At 47.7% G+C, this 21,762-nt stretch overlaps 1 protein-coding gene across 1 annotated transcript in view; it reads right to left on the bottom strand.

Moving 5' to 3' along the window:
- The window catches only part of WDR62 (WD repeat domain 62), a 699,214-nt gene that overhangs the window by 598,001 nt on the left and 79,451 nt on the right, over window positions 1–21,762 (bottom strand). Inside the window, exon 4 of the mRNA XM_085625650.1 lies at window positions 16,854–16,911. Coding sequence (XP_085481776.1) covers window positions 16,854–16,911 — 58 coding nt within the window. The remainder of the gene's footprint in view (window positions 1–16,853; window positions 16,912–21,762) is intronic.

Below are 21,762 nucleotides of genomic sequence, written 5' to 3'. Positions count from 1 at the left end.
AATATTGCCAAAGAGATTTCTAGATTGAAGTGTTGCTTTTGAGTGACAAGTTAGACTGTGTTACTACAGAGAATTACCATTGACCTAACAGGTAAAAAAGCAATGGCTCTATCAGGGTTTCACACTGAAGTAATGCACCAAGGACCCAAGTCGAGATTTTTAGTACGTACAATTATGGCCCTATATTTCAGAGCACTCTACAAAACCTTACCATCAGTTCACAAGCTGTAATGGACAAAAGGGATGCACTTAAACACAGAATTCTGCGGAAACCAAGATGGCACAGATCTGCATGCCTGGATAAATCCGTTACTCACATATTGGGGTGCATCATCCTCATGTGCACTGACACATACACTCAACATGCTGAGTGCCCTTCAATTGTCACACATGTCATTCATCATGTCCCAACTACAAAAACCTTCCAGCTCAGCCATGGACTCCAAAGGGCGCCGAGCAACCTGACGCAAATCAGAGAGCTTTATGACCTCACCAGGGGTATGAAGCACTACATAAATAATTCAACATGGCCACTTAAAAAAGTGCTTGAGGTCTATCACTGGGTACGGAAAGTAAAAGCCAATACAATACTTTTGATAATTTAAACAAAGATTATGTCTATCTGAGAGGCATGCATGAATCGAGTTGGCTGCTTCATTGCAGTACTCTGGGGTAAACTTTCCGAGATTGGAAATAAACAAATTTTCAGACTTGTGCGGCTTAGAGTCTGAACTACCTTGGACACAGTCCATTCAGAATACTTCTGCAGAGCAGTATCAAGAGAAGTGCATCGCCATTACCGCGGTGGCAGTCAATCCCACTTTGAAAATACAAAAAAGTGTGTCAGATTACCACAGCCGTGCATTTTATAACAGCCTGAACATTTGCAGCAATAATTGGCAAGAGACAGCCCAGGGGTTTGCCTCAGCCTGTGTATATATTACACAAGTTCATACGTAGGGCCTCATTACGAAGGCGGTCCATCGCTGCGGGATGGAGAACGCCCAACATGTAGTCGACGGTTCTACCCGTCTTTTTATGATACTATCGTGTAAGCAGTCAGAACATGCAGTTTTCTATTGCGGCTTGTGCTGCGGCCCGGAAAAGGGCCAGCACACAAGCAGCAGTAGAGATAAGCATGTTTGCAAACATCCATGAACCAAAGGCCCTTTCCAACAGCCTTTCCATGACAATGGACCGCCATAAAAAGGCTGTGGGAAATAGATATTGTAATCCCTACGGTGGTGCCTGAGTAGGCACGCCTTCATTGCAGAGATTACTGTCTGACCACCGCAACGATGGGCTCCTTCAGCCTATCAGAGGTGGCGGTCTTTCCCCCCACCCGCTGCACTCTGACCGCCAGTATCTTAATCCGGTGGTCAGAACATTGCCCTGGATGACGGGCAGACCACAACCAGCGGCTTGTCGGTGGCAGTCTGCCCAACATCATAATGAGTGCTTTAATGTTACTTACAATGTGGTGCTCTTCCTCTACATTCAAAAGTTATATCAGTAAAAAGGCAGCAAAAACCAACATGGTTGGCAAAGGAATAAATTGTAATAAGAGTCATATAATCTAAATAAACAGGAGAGGAATTGTATCCCAAAACAGTACAGAATTCTCCTGTTTTCTTGGAAATCCCGTACGTTTCCTTTTTGCCAAAACAATGTATGCACATTTCCAAACCTGTAGATCAATTTGGATTACTGGTCCTCTTCTGAACTTCCTAGTTGTTTCAGGTAAATGTATTACACAGTATATTAAAGCACAGCAGATTCTGACAGGAATAAATGAAAATAAAATGCAACAATCATCCAATGCATACACTTAGAGGCTTAAAAGTTTCTTTTTCTGATGGCAGTTTGAAATGTCACGTAGATGTCAAATCTATTGTGTGCATTCTTTTCTTACAGGGAAACAATGCACAAGTTGTTTTTAATGTAAATGCTTGAATTTCCTAAACCAAAAGCATTCGACCATGTCTGTATTTTCTTATCAGTCAGCCCAGTAAAGGGTACCACAGCGTGCAGCTCCAGTCTTTTTAGATGGTACTAAAGCATTACGCTATCATTTTCAAACCAATATGATCTCACTTCATATCCTTCTTTTATCTGTTTTATTGTTCTGTTAACAGTATACAACATAACTATGTTACATTCTCATGAAGAAGCTAGGTAACCTTTTCTTTGTATTTACCGTTGCACAGTCAACATTTGACTGATTGCTCTCTGGAAATCTGGGGCTTGGCGCAATCTGAATGCACCATATCGTAGGAATAAAAACAAGTACATTACATAACAAGCTGGCAAATAGTGGCGTGCATGGCACTGCTTAAGACAAGGGACTCTTTACAGAAAAACACAGGTTGCATACCAAATAGAATTAGTAGAAGAAAGGAGAAAATGCTGCATCTAAAATGTTGAGGCTTTTTTCCCCACGTATTCCTCAATGCAGTGATTACTGCTGGCTGTAAATTGGTAGGCTAAAGCAAGTTTCTTGGTATGATAAAGTCAAATTAAGAGACTCCCGACCTGTTCTAGCTGCATGAAGAAATAGAAAGTGTGATGAAAACTGATGCTTGAGAGAGTCACAGAATAAACAAGTCTGGCAATTTTCATCTCAGTGGCAATTTGATTGTGGTCTTGACAGAAGCCCTTTAATGTGAACCAAACTTCAATTGATAGCTAATGAAGTTAGAAGGAATATATGCTCACACCACTGAGCTTTAATTCAGAGAATGGCAAAGTCAACTTCAAGAGTCCCCTGGATAGAAAGCTCTAGGGGGTTCTCAAAAGATGAGGTCAACGAAAAGTGATAGAGTTATTACCTTTGGGAGAACAGTAACTATCATTTAGATTAGAAGTTATGGAGGAGGCCGAACAACCGTGTGTTGGTCAAGTAGGGCAAATCGAACAGAAAGGTATTTTATACAATTATATGAAATTAAGCTCATCAAGAAATAATGTGTTTAGGGGAAAATAAGACTCAAACTAAGGAAAGTCGAGGAGGAGGAGGAGTAATTTCAGCCTTAATGCCCAATAGCAAGAAGTTGCTCACATGATTACAGACCTCAAAGCTGAACTATTGGAGGTAAAAAATATCGTAAGAACATCGATAACACCAAAAACACCAATAAAGATCTCCGATGGATGCCTCACAATGACAGAGAACAAGGACTTGGCAATAATTAATCTCACTACCAGAATTATGTTAGGTGTTTCTGCATCGATGAACCGTTTAACAATCCCAGTAGTCTCCAATTCTTTGGCACACGGCCAACCCCAAGGTAATTTAGGAAACACCGCTGGCGTCTAAGTTGCCCACTTAAAGAGGATTTTTTCACTCAAACCCCCCCACCAGTTTACAGCAATGGAAACTTACATTTCCCATTGCTAGCCACGATCCCAACGGTTGGAACTGATACTACCACTTCACATCAATCGAGGGGACAGATTAATATTGGTCTTAGCCCCAGGGGTTACCAGGCTCTAGCGGTGGGAACCGTGTATATGATTAATGTAGCTAAAGATGTACACAGCAACATCTAAGGGAAATACTAAATACTACAGAAGCTCCGTTTATAATCCCGATGCCACTTCTGTATTACCCAAATCGTAGTGCTTTAAGACCATAGAGGAAATCATCCTCTTTGCAATTCATCCTGTCCTAGCAATGCCTGCTTTTCTATATTCTCAATGTGTGATCGTTGTATGTGCCCACAGAAGTGGAAAGGCTCCTGGACTAGATAAAATTCCTACACACCTGTACCGTCAAGAGCCCACTGTCTAGGTACCAAACTTTCAAACATTTACGCTCTGTCAATGCTACAACAGCTGGTGCCCAAATCCCGACCTCGTGGAAAGATACAGTGATAATCCCAAATCATAAGAAGCGTTGTCGTAAATGTTCCTGGTAACTATCGCCCCCATCAGCCTGATTGATAACATCCAGATGATTTCCTTTAAATAAGTCCTTGACGCACAGACAGCCTATAAGTCTGACAATGAGATCCTCAGCCATTTCCAGACAGGTTTTAGATGAAGGACTAACATGGTGGACCAAGTTTTCTTATGGTTCGATTAAAATCTGTTTACATTAATGGAGGCAACCTTTATATAGTCTTTGTAGACTTAAAGACTGCCTCTGATATAGTCCCAAGAGGGATGTTATGAGAAATTCAGAATGGGTTGGGTGTTCCGCCAAATTTATTATATAATACGACTCAGCTTAAAACACACCTTTGCTCAGGAGCAATGTGGTGCAAATGGTGAACTCACTGAGAGCCTAACAGTTAGTAAAGTAGTATGTAGGATGCGTTTTGGCACCCATACAAAACACAGCCATTTATAAAAAGAAGAAAATGTATCTAATCAATTGTGAGAACGATGAACCTACTTTGGCTGGTTTGAAAACCCATGCCCTGAATTTTTTGATGACACTCTTCAGGCATCAGAAATAACGGAGAGGAGATCTGGATGCTATTAGAGAAGTTTGACTCATTTTGTACTATCCAGGGTCTAGAAATCAACACTCTGAACGGTTTTGCCCATAAACCCCCTGAAGACCTTTAGAGAAAAATTAATGTTCAGCAAAACATGTCAGGAGAGATTCTCAGAATTTGACTATCTTGGTGTCAAGCTATTAGACTCCCAGTCATGGTCATCCTAAATTACAAAGAGTGCCATCGTGCTGAAACTTACGACTACAGCCATAGTTAGGTTTGACAAGAATACTACCTCTCATCCTGTGTTCTTATCAATTAAGATCTACCGAGCACAAGGGGCTAGCACTGCAATGCATGGCTCTGAACTCTTGGGGCACTACAATGTTGATGTCTTTGGGACTACTGAAATATTTATTAGAAATTTGCCGAGAACCCTGAAAAGTAATCTGCTACTTCCCCCGTGACTTAATTTAACCCTAAACCCCACTTGATTGCTTAATAAACTGAGAAACCTTTTTTGGATTCTTATTTGGTCTAACGAGCTGGAAACTTACAGGATGTCCCTTCGAGATTTCTTCCAAAAATCGTATGCTCCTAACCTGTCTTGGATGTGGTACATTAAAATATCTATAACACTTGGTCTGAGTAACTACTGGTTTACTACTACAACTACTTCTACTAACTCTGCCTCGCGTAATATTGTGAAAACAAGATTCTGGTACTGAGAGTGAGAGACGCTTCAGATGGCTGCATCAATTGGTAGCCGACTAAGTTTATTCCTCGTGATGATACCCAATGCAGCAAGATGTTTGCACATAAAATTGAGGCTGGGAACTCTTCCATTAGCTTCTTTTTCTAGATGGAGGAGACAATCTACAAAATCTAAACAGAGTCCTGCTTGCCATCTGGCCAAGGAAAGTGAGGAACATTTGCTGTTTTTATGTGCAGCCTATCCAAGACAGAACCAGGTGGATTGTCCTCCTGAGCGTAAGACATTGTAAAGAATCGCTGAGAATTTGAAAATATGATGCGAGTCTTTCAGTGCTATTTTCTGTATCACAATTAAGGGAATCGCATCCGGCTCCAAGGGTGATGGCGTTCTCCCCGACTCCTCGCCGGCGCACTGTGAAGACTGCAAGCAAAGGCTTTATATGGATCGGACTGGCTGGTGAACTTTAACTCTTTTTCTCTATTTTCTCTATCTCTTTCGATTATGCAACACTGATATGGGGGTTTTGAATACTGTGATTTGATTGTTTATTATGCTGATGGCACTGTATATGGGCCTATGTGAGCCCTTCTTCCCAATCCTCTTTTCTTAGCGTCTGAGACCCTAGTACTTGTTTGGGGATAGTTCTATGAGGATCCGTTGGGATAGGGCTGTGCCTTGCCCCCGTTGGGGCGGTGGTACGACGCTCACCGCAACAGATATTTCTACTGTTTTGAGGTATAGGGTGGGATGCGAGGGAGAGGGACAGGACTTCTTTTTTTTTTTTTTTTTTTGAAAACCTTTATTTCGAAATTCAGGACACAGCTATTCAGCCGACAGCCCGAAGGTTCGGCAGCATTGCAAGTTAGATACAGTGATGTGTCCCCAATACAGTTCGATGAGTAATGCAAAGGTCCAATTTTAAATAAACACAGAAAAAACACACAACAAACCCCAGCAAGGCAGAACATTGAAAGCCCATGGCGAAAGCCCCCCGGGGAGGCAGGACCCCACTCATCTACTAAGTATAAGACTGTGTGCGGAGGAAGAAGGGGAACAGCAGAGGCCCAGAACGGTTACTAAAACCAAACTGTGCTGGAAAGTAGGTCAGGGGGAAAGCTGTTCCTCGGGAGGTTCCAGGTCCGGGGCAAGACATATTCCCCCCCTGTATTGGTTCCACTGCCCCCAGATGGCATGCCACTTCCGGGGGCGACCTCTAAAGCAGTAGACCGTCTTCTCCCTAAACATGCTCCAATCCATGTTCTCCTTCCACGCGGTCAGTGTAGGGGGTCCCGAGGAGCCCCATAATCGCGCGATATCCCTTTTAGCTACCATGTTACCCAGAGTCACCCATTGGGTCTGCGCCTCATCGAGGTCAGTGGGCCCCCAGACGTTCAGGAGGCAACACCGCGCCTCCGGCTGTACCACAATGCCCGTCACCTCCCCCATAACTGCATGGACTCTCCTCCAGAACTCCACAATGACACCACATTCCCAAATGATGTGCAGGAAAGTACCCACCATACCACATCCCCTTCTGCACAGGCCGTCCTCCGAGAATCCCATGTGGACCAGCCTTGGCCCCGTCACATACACCCGGTGCAGTATTTTAAGCTGCACCAGCCTCAGACGCGACGGGATCGCAACCTCCTTAGGCGAAGAAACCGCTGACTGCCAGTCCTCATTATCCAACTCAAGGCCATCCCTGGTCCACTGTTCTCTCAGCCCCAATAGCAAGTCTGCCCGGACGTTTATCAACTTCTTATATATGAGTGAAATCGTGCTCTCGGGCATATGACCATCAAGGACTCGGTCCTCAAGGGGAGAGGACTCCGGCACCTTCTCACCCTCCACGAGGACTGATCGGAGGGCGTGACGCAGCTGGGTATACCTAAAATACTCTGAGGGCCCTAGCTCAAACTCAGTCTGCAACTCCTCGAAGGACTTCACCCTCCCCTTATGCAGCACATCTCCCACCTTGGATATACCTATCAGATCCCACTTATCAAAGCCCTTCGTATGCCAGAGTCTTCCCAACCTTTCCGATTCAAACAATGGGGTAGCGAGGGTTAGCCTATCCTTCCAGCCCAGCGAGTCGGTCGCCATCTTCCATACGCGCACCGCCACACCTGTGGGCCCCGTGAGGGACGAGTCTAAGGACCGCGAATACAACGCCCTGTAGTAGTTGCCGCCGCGCAGCAGCCACCTATCCATGGCATACCCAGGGCTGAGGGCAGGGCCGTAAAACCCATGGTTGATCGCGCTCAGCTGCGTGGCCCAATAGTACCGTCGGATGTCTGGGAGCGCAATGCCCCCATCGTACCATGGGAGCGTCAACTTTGAAATAGCTATTCGCGGCCGCCCATCCCACAGCAACGTCCTTTGGAGGCCTTCGACCTCCCGAAAGTATTTGGCCGGTACCCAGTCCAAGGTGTTCTGGAGGGCGTAGAGGAAGCGGGGAAGAGACATCATTTTGAACAGGGCCGCACGCCCAACAAGGGAGAGCGGCAGCCTCCGCCAACCTTCAACATCTCGCCTCAAGCGTGCCAAGGGGGGGAGCAGGTTCCTCTCATAGCGCACAGCAGGATCCATGGATATAAAAATCCCCAAATACACAAAACCTTGCTGGGCAACCTGTATCGAACATGTTCTAGGGATCGGTGGGACCTCGCCACTAAGAACGTACAAGTACGATTTGCCCCAATTAATCACAAGCCCCGAGTTCCTACCGAATGATGCGAGTACGTCACAGACCACTATAAGTGACTTCTTAGGTGAGGCAAGATACAGCAGGATATCATCGGCATAAAGCGAAATACGGTCCTCGTGATCAGGCGACCACCGAAGGCCCCGTATATCCGGATGCCAACGTATCCACGCAGCCAACGGTTCAAGGGCGAGGGCGAACAACAGAGGCGACAGGGGGCAGCCCTGCCGAGTACCCCTACCAAGCTGAAACGGAGTAGATGCCCGACCATTCACCACAACATTCGCTAGTGGCCCCTCGTACAGCAACCGAACCCAACTCACAAACCCGCGACCGAAACCAAACTTGGCCAGCACGGCCCATAAATATGCCCACTCCACCGTGTCAAAGGCCATCGTGGCATCAAGAGATGCCACAACAGCCGGTTCACGCAGCGTGCCCGCCCTGGCGATGACGCCATGAAGATGCCTAAGGTTCAATGCTGTGTTTCGGTGCGGGATAAAGCCAGATTGATCCGGGTGGACCAGATCGCCAAGTACCCTAATCAAACGGGTAGCCAGGAGTTTGGCCAGAATTTTCGGCTCAGCGTTGAGGAGTGAAATGGGCCGATAGGAGGCGCAGCTATCTCGGGGTTTACCCTCTTTATGTATGACCACGATCGACGCCAGCCGCTGATCCAACGGAAGGATCCCATCCCCCCGCGCCTCCAAAAACATGGCGCGCAGGTGAGGGGCGACCCTATCCGGGAACAGTTTGTACAGATCGATCGGCAGTCCGTTCGGTCCAGAGGCCTTACCCGAATTCAACGCGCGAATCGCCCCCGCCACCTCGTCAACCGTGATGTCGCCATCCAAATCGTCCCTATCTATGTCAGAGAGGCAGGGCAACTCGATATCACGGAGGAGATCAGACGAGTCTTCGGGCGGCCTGTCCGACACAGAGGAATAAACCCTATGAAAATACTCCGCGAAACACTCCACAATCCCCTCGGGTTCCACAATCGCCTCTCCCCCCTCTCCAATCAACTCTGGCACCACTCTATTGACCCGTTCCTTCCTGTCCAGCCACGCCAGGAGTTTCCCTGCCTTATCCCCAACGTCATACAGGCGGCCCTGTTGTTCCCTGCTGAGGGTCTTGGCGGCGTTCGTCACCAGGTCCCTATACTCCGCCTGCTTCAAGCAAAGCTCATGCAATGAGGACTCTGTGACCTCCTCCTCCATATCCCCCTCAAGGGCCGCAATCTCCTCCTCCACTTGCCGCACCTCGCAATCCCTCCGATTCTTGGCAGTCACCACCAGGGAGAGGGCCTCCCCCCGAAGCACGGTCTTAAAAGCTTCCCACAGCGACACCGCCGAGTCCACGGTTCCCAGATTGTCCTTAAAGTAATTATCTACCTTCTTTACCAGGGCGCTGCGCATCTTGGGGTCTCGGAAATACCATGGGTTGATGGGGGCCACCCTCCCTCCTCCCTCCCGACCTAGATCCAGCCGGATCCACACTGGCGAGTGATCAGAGATACCACGTGCCATGTGCTTCGCCTCGGATATCAACGAGGCATGTGCGGCCAGAGTGAGCAGGTAGTCAATCCTGGAGAGGCTACCATGCGCCCCGGAGTGAAACGTGTATTGACTCTGTGTGGGGTGCCGGAGCCTCCAGCAGTCTATCAGGCCAAACGTGTCTAGGAGGTCTGTAAGCCATTTCTGAGCCCCCCCTGTGTCCCTGGGCGGGTATCTATCCAACAGTCCGGAACCCACAGCGTTGAAATCCCCTCCCACTACCAGCATGCCCCCCGGGAGAGTCAGCAAAGCCCTGCCCAGTTCAGCAAATGTGGAGGCCTGCAGGGCCGGCGGGACATAAACCGAAACCAAAACCAAAGTCCTTCCTTCCCACCGCCCCGCCACCGCCACAAACCTCCCCCTATCGTCAACAATGGTGGAGTCCACCTCAAACGGCAACGACGCTCTAACGAGGATGCCCACACCCCTGGACCCAGAAGAGAATCCCGAGTGTGCAATGAATTTATACCCCTTCCTATTCAGGGCATAGCACGTATTGCCTATGAGATGCGTCTCCTGCAGCAGGACAACGTCTGGCATTGAACGTTTCAGGAATTGCAAAACAATCCCCCTCTTAATGCGATCCCCCAAACCATTAACATTCCAGCTTATAACACTTAAGCCTCTACCCCCCATCCTCAAACGGAAAGAGGCCCACCCCACACCCGAGGCGCCACCATGGAACAGCCCTGAGGATAATCATCATGCCTTGCAGAAATAAACCCCCCAACAACAAACTCAAACTCCCCATAACTCCCCCCACCCTGCACCCCTGCTGCAGCTTAAAAAGCCCCCCCAACTTGCAGTGTGCCTGTCGCCCTACAAAAACAAAAATCTACAAAAAGTACCCTAAGGGAGGAAAAGAGCACCCCTCGTCCTCCCGCAACCCTCCACAGTTACTGCACTCTGTTCAAATCTTCAAGTATGGTCAAATCAAGTCAGGCCGGCTTTGAGATATCAGCCCTGTCCATCCCGGCCACTGTCTCCATGCTCGGCTGCGTCGTCCCCGGTCCGTCGCCGGGGCAAAGCGTCCAGCCATTCGTCGGCCATAACAGGAGAGTCAAAAAAGAATGTCCGATCTTCATGCACCACCCGTAGTCTGGCGGGGAAAAGCATGGCATACTTCAGGTCCCGTTCCCGAAGTCTTCGCTTCACCCCCAGGAAGCTCTGTCTCTGTCTCTGCACCTGCTGGGTGAAGTCCGGATAAAAATTCACCGACGCATTCTGGAAGGGGACTGGGCCCGTCACCCTCGAAGCTTGCAGGATAGCGTCCCGATCTCGAAAATGAAAGAGCCGGGCGACAATCGGCCGCGGCGGGGCACCCGCCTTGGGCCGTCCGCCCGGCACCCTATGGGCCCTTTCCACCGCAAAAAACTTTCCAAGGCCCTTAGGCTTCAGATGATTGAGGACCAAATCTTCCACAAGCAGGTCCGTCGAAGCCTCATCCGAGGACTCCGGGACCCCGATGACGCGCACGTTGTTGCGCCTGGACCGGCTCTCGAAGTCCTCCAGCCGGCGGGCGGCGAGGTCACTCGGCCCTCAGCTTCCGGACCTCGTTCTGCAGATCCGCAACATCATCTGTGAGGCCCGTGGTCTTGTGGTCCAGGTCCTTAACGCGTTCGTTTGTCTTGCCCAGGTCCGAGCGGATCAAGTTGACATCCACCAGGATGGCATCCACCTTATGCGCCAGGGCCTCGAATTGCCTCCCCATCGAGGTCTGCATCCCATCAAGCGCGCCCATGACATCCTGCAGGGAGAGCTCCGGTGTCCCAGGCGAGTCCTCCTTCTGGGCATCCGGCGCCTGGCTCGATCCACTCGGCGATGTCTTCAGGAGGGCGTAGCGGTCCATACTGTTGACTTGGGAATACGTTCCCCGCCTGGTGGACTTAGTCTTCAGCCGATCTCCTTCTGCCTTGCCCGACATAATGGACTCCAGGCAGTCCAATGCAGTGAAGACCGTTCCCTCTCAGAGAGAGGTATAAAGAGTGAGCAGGTCCGCCTTGTTCTGCCAAAGTAGCCCGCCGAGCGTCCTTGGGGTTATAAAGCCACCCAGAGCTCTACAGTGTCCGGGCAGACAAAGGGAACGAAATCGAAAGTGAAAGAGCGAGGGCCTCCGTCCGACAGTTCACACCTCACCAGGCCGTTGTTGATCAACTAGGGGTCGGGCATCCTGCCAACTCTAGCCCCTGGCATCTCCGGGAGTTAGGCCGCAATCTTTCGCCAGTCATAAGTCCGGTTCCCGATGGGCGATCCGACCGCGGGTAGCATCAATCGCCTCCCTGACAACTCAGCAACACGGTGCCATGCATACCATCAGGATTAGAGACAGGATAGTCGACGGAGGGCGCGAGGGTCTCGGGAGCTCTAAGCTCACGCGGCCATCTTGGTCAAGCGCTAGGCTCCTCCCCCGGGACAGGACTTCTTGATTTGTATGATGCCATTTGTTATTGCCACTAAATCTTCTGTTATGTGTACTTTTGAGATTGCCTATGTTATCCATTTTATTAGGTTCCTAACTATATGCCATCACGTTCATGCCGCAAGATTTAACCAGGTTCGGGAGTAGAGAGCTCCGAGTTCTTAGTTGGAATGTCAATTGCCTACTGGATAAGATTAAACAGGGTGCTGTCCTGCGCCAATCAAAGCGACATAGGGCGGGGGTTCTCTGCTTGCAGGAGATTCACCTAGCGGACACCAAGACACCTTGTCTGGGATGGTTTGGGTTTGACCACACTTACCATGCTGGCTTCACTAGAGGCTCCCGGGGAGTTGAAATCCTCATACATCACTGGATCCCCTTCGTTCATAGTCGCACGCGGTCAGATTCACAGGGAAGATTCATTGTGATATTCAGGATGCTATATGGGGAGCCCATTGTCTTAGGCAGCGTTTATGCCCCTCCCCCTCTCTCGTGGTCTCTAGATGAAAAGTTGACGGTGCTCTGGACCGACCTTCCGTAGGCGGTAACAATAGTTGGGGGAGACTGGAATGAGGTTATGCCCTCATCACAGGATAGATGGCGAGTCATAGCTCGAGTTGCAGAGCCTCCAGATTCCAAACTATTGCCCCTGGTCCACAGCTTGGGGTGGGTTGATTCGTGGAGGGCTATACACCCTGACAAGCAAGCATGCATACACCTAGTTTTTCTAGTGCCCATGATTCCTTTTCTCGTTTGGAATTACATTTTCCTTTCGTAGACACACACGTAGACTGACCGAAGCTACAATTCTCCCTAGGGGTTTATGTGACCATTCCCAGGTTTACATTCTCCTCTCCCTGGACCCCAGGCGTTCCCTATTTCGGTGGCGTAGGTCGCCATGGTTACTAAGGGGTGAGAAATATAGGGCACATATGCATACATCTTTAACGGACTATCTATTACTTCGCCGGTCACCCAGTGGAAGGCTATGAAACCCACTCTCCGGGGAGTAGATATTGCCTTCTGTACTGATCAACGTCGGCTGCGACGTGACAAGCTGCTCAGAATTGAACCCCAGCTACCGGATTTGGAGAGCGCTAGTAGGGACATAGCGGGACAGGCTGTGCGCAGACAACTGCTGACAGTACAGCAGACGTACGCCAGTGAGCTCCTTAACAAAGCCCGCCTCTATTGGCTTGCCACCCGTAGCCGGATTTACCAGTGGGGAGACAAATCAAGTGCACTGCTGCATCGCCTGTGTCAGCAGACACTACGCCCCCAGACGCTCCTGAGTATACGTGGTCCTGATGGGACTGCGCCTACAGACCGGTTCGCCATTGCCAACTGTTTTGCCGCTTACTTCGCGGACCTCTATGCCCCCCATGAAGTATTGCCTGCTGCCATGGTGCAGAAATGTATTGATGACTTCTCTCCCCGCGCTTTGTCTGATACAGCACGAGTCGCGCTGGACGCTCCCCTGTCGGCAGATGAACTCCTGCATGCACTATTGGCTATGCGAGTGGGAAAGGCACCAGGTCCAAACGGATACCCTTGTGAGTTCTTTCAAAAATATCACACCCAAATCTTAAAACCCTATCTAGCAGCCCTGGAGGCTTCACGGGAGTGTGGAACACTTCCGCCCGACTGGCGACATGCTGAGATTGTTGTGTTCTTGAAGCCGGGCGTCCACCGGAACACTTCTCGTCCTATTGCCACATTTCTTTACTTAATGTGGAAGCTAAGCTTCTAGCTAAGGTAATTGCAAATCGTTTAGTCCTGTACATTACGGAGCTGATCCATCCTGATCAGGCAGGATTTATGCCGCACCGCGCTACACGAAATAACATCAAGCGCGCCCATAATGCCATCGCTGCGGTTGATAAACTTGACACTCCTGCCTCGCTTCTTTTGGGAGATATGAACAAGGCTTTTGAGTCCCTTAGCTGGACCTATATTTTTGCCTTGCTAGATCGCCTCAACATCGGCCCCAGGCTGCTCAGCTTTATTCGCTTGCTCTTCACAGACATAAATTCCTCAGTCTAGTGGCTGATTCGGTCTCCAGAGGCTTTCCTATTGGGCAGGGGACGCGCCAGGGCTGTCCCCTCTCTCCTCATCTTTTTGCTCTAGCTAAGAAGCCGCTTGCGGCTCGGATACGGATAGACTAGCAGCTGCCCGGTTTAGAGTGGGCACCAGGCATCTCCGATCGCATTGCGCTTTATGCAGATGATGTTTTGTTCTTTCTCACGAATCTAGACCGGACTGGTCAGTGTCTTCTCCGCATTATGCAGATCTTTGGCAAAACCTCTGGTCTCTATATGAACAAGGGTAAATCCTTTTTGTGGCCACTGCAGGGCGGAGATTGGCTGGGCGACTGGTCGCAGGAGGTGGTGGTGGCCCCAGACAGCTTTAAATATCTGGGAGTTTATCTCTCTTCGTCTCAGACCCAGGCATTGGATAAGAACCTCGCCCCTCTATGGGCACAGGTGGGGGACCAGACACGAGTGTGGTCCCACCTACCTCTGTCCCTGTTTGGTAGGTCCGCTATCTTTAAAATGATCTCCCTTCCTGTTACAATTACAGAATCATCCCTATCCGATAAAATTACATGGTTTCGCCAATTGAATGCAATTCTAGCCCGCTTCCTCGGGGGGGGGGGGGGGGTATGTCACGGGTGGCTCGGAGGACTTGCTTCCAATCTACTTACACCGGCGGAGTGGCCACCCCAGATATTCAGGCATATTACATGGCCTCCCATCTGCTTGTCCTCAACGATTGGTGGTATGGCGACCGTCGAGACCCGGCGTATGCGGTTGAACGTTGGCTGTTAGGGGGATAATGCCCTCCACATGGTTCTTTATTCAGCGACACTGCTTCGTGAGTTACCACCTGCCACAGCCACGATTTTTAAGATTTGGAAGGCGGCGCTCCGCCAGATGGGCTGGCGGGGGGGGACTTACTAGGGAAACTCCACTGTGTAACAATGGCCAATTACTGCAGCTAAAACACCTGTCTGGGTTCCGGGGTTGGGAGGCCATTGGGATTGACATGGTGGGGGCAGTAGTGTGTGGATTCACCCTCAAGTCTTTTCTAGATACACAGACAGAATATAATATGCCCCATACGCAATTTTATCGGTATCTCCAATTCCCACATGCCTTTACCCCATACTTGCCTCACCTGACAGAAATCCCTGAATTTAACCCCACTGAAGCAAAGTTTTTTATGGGCGACCTAGTAGACCATAAAATTACTAAAATATACTGCACACTTATCAACAACACCCCTACCACACTGTCTAAAACTAGAGAGGCATGGCAGCAAGATCTTGGTCCCCTAGAGGAGGATGACTGGGTGGAGGCTCTGGAGTCCCCACGCAGTGCAGCAATTGTGCCTTGTCTGCGTCTCATTCAGGTGTAAATACTTGCACAGAGCCTACTATACCAGATACAGATTATGGCGTGCTGGACTCATCGCATCCTGCACTGTAAATCTATAGAGGGTAGATTCGTCCATACTGTGTGGTCATGCCCAATATTATCAAAGTTCTGGAAGGGGGTGTTCGCATGCTTGTCGGAGGTTCTGGGGTGGACCATTGCTTCCTCACTGAGACTTGCTCTACTACATATTACAGAGGACATAGGTGGGAATAGATATAAGCACCACCTTCTATTTCTGGACCTTTCACTGGCTAAACGAGATATTGCCCGGTTCTGGAAAGATGAATCCTCGCCGTCACTTGGGGTATGAAAGAAAGGTCAAGATTTTTATATGGGCCTAGAGCTTCCGGTCTTCGAGGCAAGGGGATGCCCTCGTAAGCACAACAAAATTTGGAAAAGGTGAGCTGATTATATCTAGAGCCTCCTCCCCCACCCCCCCCCCCCCCGACTGATGCTGAACAACCATTACTATGATACTAATTGATTGGCATATACATAGTGTTTGCATTCACTTTGAATATGGATGGCAGAAACTCTCTCTTTATCTGTGGTTATTATGTTTCTTAAATGGAGGCAATGTGGCACAGATGTTTTTTCTCTCCCTTTTCTTCCTTTTTTCTTCTTTTTCTCTTTTTTCTTTGTTGTTATTGTTTTGCAATATATTCTTAGTGGAACCAATCCTTTATTATTGTGAAAATGTTGCTTCATATATTTGTTACCATGTGTATCTGCATTGGGTGCTCTATGTGGCCCATGTATTGTATTGGAAGTCAACAATAAAATTATGTTGTGGGCAAAAAAAAAATTGCTGAAATGAGCTTGGCAAGTGAGATCTTTAATTCGGAGATTAGAATTCCAGAGATAGATGTTGGACATTCTGTTAGCAATAAAAAATCAGCCATTTTAAAATGTGGTTAAGGTTTTATTTTTATTGTGTATAATGTATTTTAGGTGAAAACCTAAATTGTAAATATGGGTTTTGTTCACTTTTTTCGATGGATTTTATCCAATGTGACATTAAATAGAATGAAATAAAAATAACAGGAATGCAGTGGATCAGCTAGTCTTTGTCATGATGGTATTTTTTTAATTGAGTTGGCTGTAGTCTGGACCTCTAAGAATCAGTTACCAATTGTTTGGAACATATACACTCCAACACTGTGAGTAAAAAAAGTATTCAATGTTAACGGCACTGACAATGATTTTCTTATGCGGATCTGAGTTCATCTGCTCGGATATGATCTGCTTCCTGTGTTGCTGAATTAAATTATATTTAGGACTAAATATGATCAATGCTTGCTGATCCTATTCAGAAACTTGAAAGATCGTCAAGGAACTAACGTTGGTGGCTGATGGTTGAGTCTGTGGTTTGGCACAGGGTTAGGGAATGGCCTCCTTTTACCGCCCTAGGCCGATCTGAACCAACATCAGACCTACATCATAATTTGTAACCTTTGTTACAAAATGATAAGCCAACCAGCTGCTTACAAATCGGGTTTTCAGCACACAGATGAATGTAAACAACAGCAATACATTATGAAACACAAAACTGCATATATTAATATGAGATTGAAACTCACCTCTCCAGTTACAATATATTTTCCATCTGGTGAGAAAGACAAAGCGCTGAGTGGTTTTCTGAAATACAAACATTTATTGTAAGGAAATATCCAAAGCCAAGCATTCCAAAACTATATTAAATGATTATTCATTTATGAATACAAAAAGGAAACCCTACTGTCGTATTTGAAAAGTTATACTATTGGAAAATGTGAAACACACTGGCTTATTTCACTTTAAGACTAAGGCGGGCACCTTTTCTCAAGTCAACAATAGCGCGTAAAAGTAATGCTTTCAAGGTGGATGCTGCCTCATTTTCACATTTCCTTCAGCTGAAAATCCTCCTGTACATATATTTTTCTGCTAGCAAATTCTGAAAACTCACACTATGTGAACTGATGAAAACATTGAAAAAGCTAACTTTATTTTATGGATAGCATAATCTAATGTTTTCATTTTTAGATAATTACACCTTCTTCCGAACCAATAACTACGCCCCCACTCCCCCAAAACGTGCAAATTACAATTTCAACTTAAATTTACTACTAATTGCCTACAGCAATTGTGTGAGCCATGTTGAGTTGAGGGTAATGCTGGAAAGTCCCAGAGCGGACCTTCATCAAAGCAGGTTGCAGAAATCCGCTCTGGGGCCTTGTGGGCGGTAGATGTGGATTCCCTTTAGGGTGGTGGTGTTGTCCATTCGTATTTTGAAGTGCAACTGTTCCAGGAGGTGGGTGTCTGAGTCTGTGGAGGTGGTTCACTCGATTATGATTTTGTGGATGATCGCGAATGCTCTGCCAGGTTTGTGGATACAGTCTTGGTGTATGATTTTGTAGGCATGCGGCTGGCTGTGGCAATGTCAAGTTTTGATGCTGGGTTTATTCAAGTTTAGGTCAGCAAGAGAAGGTCAGGTGCGTTGCTGTTTACGAGTTACCATATTTCTGTGGAGTGTTTCTCGAGTGAGCGGACATTAAGAAGCATAACAGACAGATGGTGTGGGAGGGGTGTTGTGCGTCGGTTCAGTGGTGTGTTAGGTTCCTTGGTGGCAGTTGTGTCTGCGCCTGCGGTGTCGCAGCTGAAACTGCAGTAGGAGCAGGTGTAATGTCCTCCTATGGTGCAGGGAGAAGGCCGGTGTGTGGTGTTGAAGCCATGGAGGATGGTGGCAGAGTAGTAGCAGCGTTTGTTGGCTCTAGTGTGTGCAGTGGCTGTGATAGTCATCTTGCGACGGACAGTGCTTTAAATGGGCCGGTACTCACTGGTACTGAGTACCGGCACTTCTTATTTTTACCGATCAGAGTACCGGCACTTCTTCACTGCTAAGGAGAGTACCGGTACTCATTGGAGGTAAATGAATTGGTTTTAGTGCTGCGAAGCTCAAGGCAGTCAGAGGGGAGCAGATCTATCTGTACGGCCCTCTGACAGCCAAAGCGCATCTCCAGCTCGTAGGTGAGTAACGGCTGAACCATTCAGCGACTCCTGCTTTATGCAAAGGATGTCCCTGTTTTGGAATTTTCACGCCCTGCTGTGTTTGATAGAGAAGGGCCCATTAAGGCCCTTCTCTGACAATCACATTCACACTGTGCTTGTTGTGCTGTAAAGATCCCAAGTGTAGAGTGTGTGTGTGCGTGTGCACCAGAGGCGCAACTAGAGGCAAATTTCTGGGGGGTAATTCTTCCACCAATAGGCAGAGTGGAGCTGCAGGGGCTCTTAAACGGGGTGAAAAAAGCAACCAAGCCTCATGCACATGGTCTTTTAAAGACCTGTGAAGTACTCGGGTGCGGCTCTGTGAGTGCCAGGGAAGCTGTCTCGGCCCGGGCTGACACACACGATGGAGGGGTCGGGGGGGTCGGGAGGGGGCTTGAAGCCCTTTGATCCCAATGGGCGTTGCGCACCTGGTGTGCGCGCCTGCTTCTGTGTATGTTTCAGTGTGAGAGAAAAAGCGAGCTCAGAGAGGAAAAGAATGTGGACAATCTCAGGAGGTAGTTTTAAAGGAATGCTTTTGTGTGTGCATTGTCTGCTTGTTTCTGTGTGTATTTGAAGTATAGTGCCAATAGCAACCAAGTAGGAACAGTATGACAGTGAGAAGCTGGAAATATTGCAAGACAAGCAAATCTTAACATATCGTGTTTGGTCTTTATTTTGTGTAATGAGTGAACACTTTTTTTGTTTATATTGATACTTTTCTCACATGTTTTGGTATGTCCTGCAACTGGCGTAGTACTCATTATTAATGCTGGTATTCCAGAATCTCTTTTATTCTGAGGCACACTCATAATTAGCCTGAGTAGTGCGGTTGATGGCTTGAATGTATTGATTTAAAAGCTCCTTCTATTATGATTTAGGGACTGCTCCCAGCAGGTATTCACACCACTCTTTATCACGATATGCAGCTGTTAATCTGCATATGTGGGAAGTTTGAAGCTACTATCAAAGGAAATGCACGGGCAAAATGAATACTCTATAGAAATGTCCTAGTATCATCATGTCACGCCCCGCCTCTAACCCCGCCCACTAGCCACGCCCCTAGCTCGATTTAATGAGTACCTACACTTATTTTTTCCCATTTAAAGCACTGGCGACGGATGGTGTGGAGGCTAGCGGCCTGCATTAAGTAGGTCCTCTTGGGCTTTCTACAGTTGCAGGGAGGAGTCGCAGGATACGGCTGCTGGTGGGAGTGGGCTTTATTATTGCAAAAAGAGACATTGCTCTGCACTGGCGATCTCAACATGCTCCGCCCTTTCTTGAATGGACAAGAAAGATTGACTTTGCTGCTACGGCACAGAAATAAGTGTATAAATACAGAAGGTGCCTGGAAAAACCTAATAGGACACGGGGAGACTGAATGTCTTACTCTGAATCTCTCCTCCCCATGGGATTATCTTCTGAAGGATAATTTTGTTCTGCTGACTATTTGGGTCTCGCGAGACTAGACTCAATGCAGCTCTATTGTTACTCTATGTTAAATTTATTTTCCTGGTTGTTATGCTCTCTAAATAATAAACAGATATATATATTTTTTTAAACTGTAGGTCCTGGTGTGGGCGGTGCCTTAGCAATGGCAGGAATGGGAGTGTGGGAAACCTGTCAGCTGCAGTTAAATTAGGAAAGAATAAGCTGCAAGGAGCAAGAGAACTGCAGAGAGAAGATGGCGCAGGCAACAGGAGTGGGTAACAGACAGACAGGAGTCCAGGTACCGTCTCCTGACTTGCCTTTGGTGAGAAAAGCACTCATGGCGTTGGTGGAATGAGCACGGCTGCCAGTCAGAGAGTATATCTTGGTCAAGGCACAGAAGACTAATACAAAAAAAAGATAACTGTTGAGGTGGGAGCTTCCCCTGCATAGTAAATGATCTTGCAACCTTGTCCTAAGTGATACCCTTTCTGGTGAATCTGATATCTTGCCTTTCTGTTGGCCCAGTTAAAAGATTAATTTAGCAGGTGCACTAAGTCCAGGGCCTGTCAAGGGTAAATCCAAGGTCCAGAAACATGTTCTGTGACTCGGCGAGCAGACCAAGCATACCCTCGTTATTGACAATACAACTGTCTAGCTCCTTCATTTGGTCATGAAATGGTGGTGAACTGTTCAAATTTTTGAGGATGAATGGTTCAGAGTTATTCTTTTCTTAGTTTCAGAAGGAATGCAGACTATCGGTACAACTCATTGAAAGAGTTACTTAGATATAACATCCATAACCTTGCGCTGACAATCAATGTGTGCATAGTGTGTCTATGGCATATATGTTGCAGGAAGACTGTGCATGTGGTGCGTAGGATTTCTGTGACCAAGAAATCCATTTTAGATTGCCCATGGCACAGGACAGAGGGCAGAGGGCGGATACAGCATCCCAGACAGTGGAAGTGTTTTGGATGCACTGCTAAGCTGGAAGGAGGGGACACTGAAGTGATGGAGGATGGGAGAGGGCTACCACTGAAAGCTCTATGAAGACCTTTTAGCAAAGGACTGTTGATTAGGTTTTCTGAACACTACCATCTAGTGGATTGTACATGAGAGGAGCGGAGTCAACAGAGTCTGTTTTTAAAGGTGTGTAAGTTTCTAGCCAAGCCCTTTTACCATTTACCGATTGAAACTTCAACAAGGCTGACAGGGTCTACACACTTCATTATACCCATGTTTTGGACACAGCTGCTTGGAGGTAACATCAGCACTGGGTGGTGCGAGAGCCATCACCTTGCTGTGTCTGCACTACAGTCTGAAAATTATATTTGAAAGAAAAGCACACTAAACCAGTACCATGGCCTTAGAGCAGAGGTCTTCAAACTTTTGGATGCTGAGACCCCCCTATCAACATTTTGAGGCGTAAGGACCCCCTCCTGACAAAAATGTCTAAACCTGTTGACTAAATTGCGTGGGATGAAAATGTAAATGAGGTTTTGTGATGCCGCGTATTTTGGGATAGCATTGCTTCATTATTTTGACATTTGTTACACACAGTAACACTGAGTAAAGATTTCACCCAATCAGTACCCGTTTATAACCAAAATACAGCAATTATCATCAGAAAGATTTCAAGTCAACCTTTGTTAAGGGCCTTCCACTCTGCAGCAATACGTGCTGCCACATTAGAAGCTTACCTGGCCCTGACCCGGAGAAGCAGGGGTCCCTTAAAACCCTGGCAGTTTTGTGCAGTTAAGCCGTTTACCCATGCAGCTTTCCTCTCACCCCCTCCCTTCCATCCCGCTCTCCTCTCCTAACCCCGGATCCCTCTCTCACTTTGCAGGCCATTTTCTTTCACCCCTTTTTACAACTTCTGAATTCTCCCTGTTCAACCTCTCACTTCACCTTTAATCACCTCTTGCCATTCTGTCTTTCACTGCCCTCATTTCGAAGAGTCTCTCACATTTATCTCATGGCCACTCTGGCCCTGTGATCCTCCCGTGCCCCTCAGCACTTCTCATTCACCTCGTCTCT

Source organism: Triturus cristatus, chromosome 9 (assembly GCF_964204655.1).
Source record: "Triturus cristatus chromosome 9, aTriCri1.1, whole genome shotgun sequence".
Taxonomy (NCBI): Eukaryota; Metazoa; Chordata; class Amphibia; order Caudata; family Salamandridae; genus Triturus; species Triturus cristatus.
Note: the sequence above shows the minus strand (reverse complement) of the source record. Positions and strands in the feature narration are given on the sequence as shown.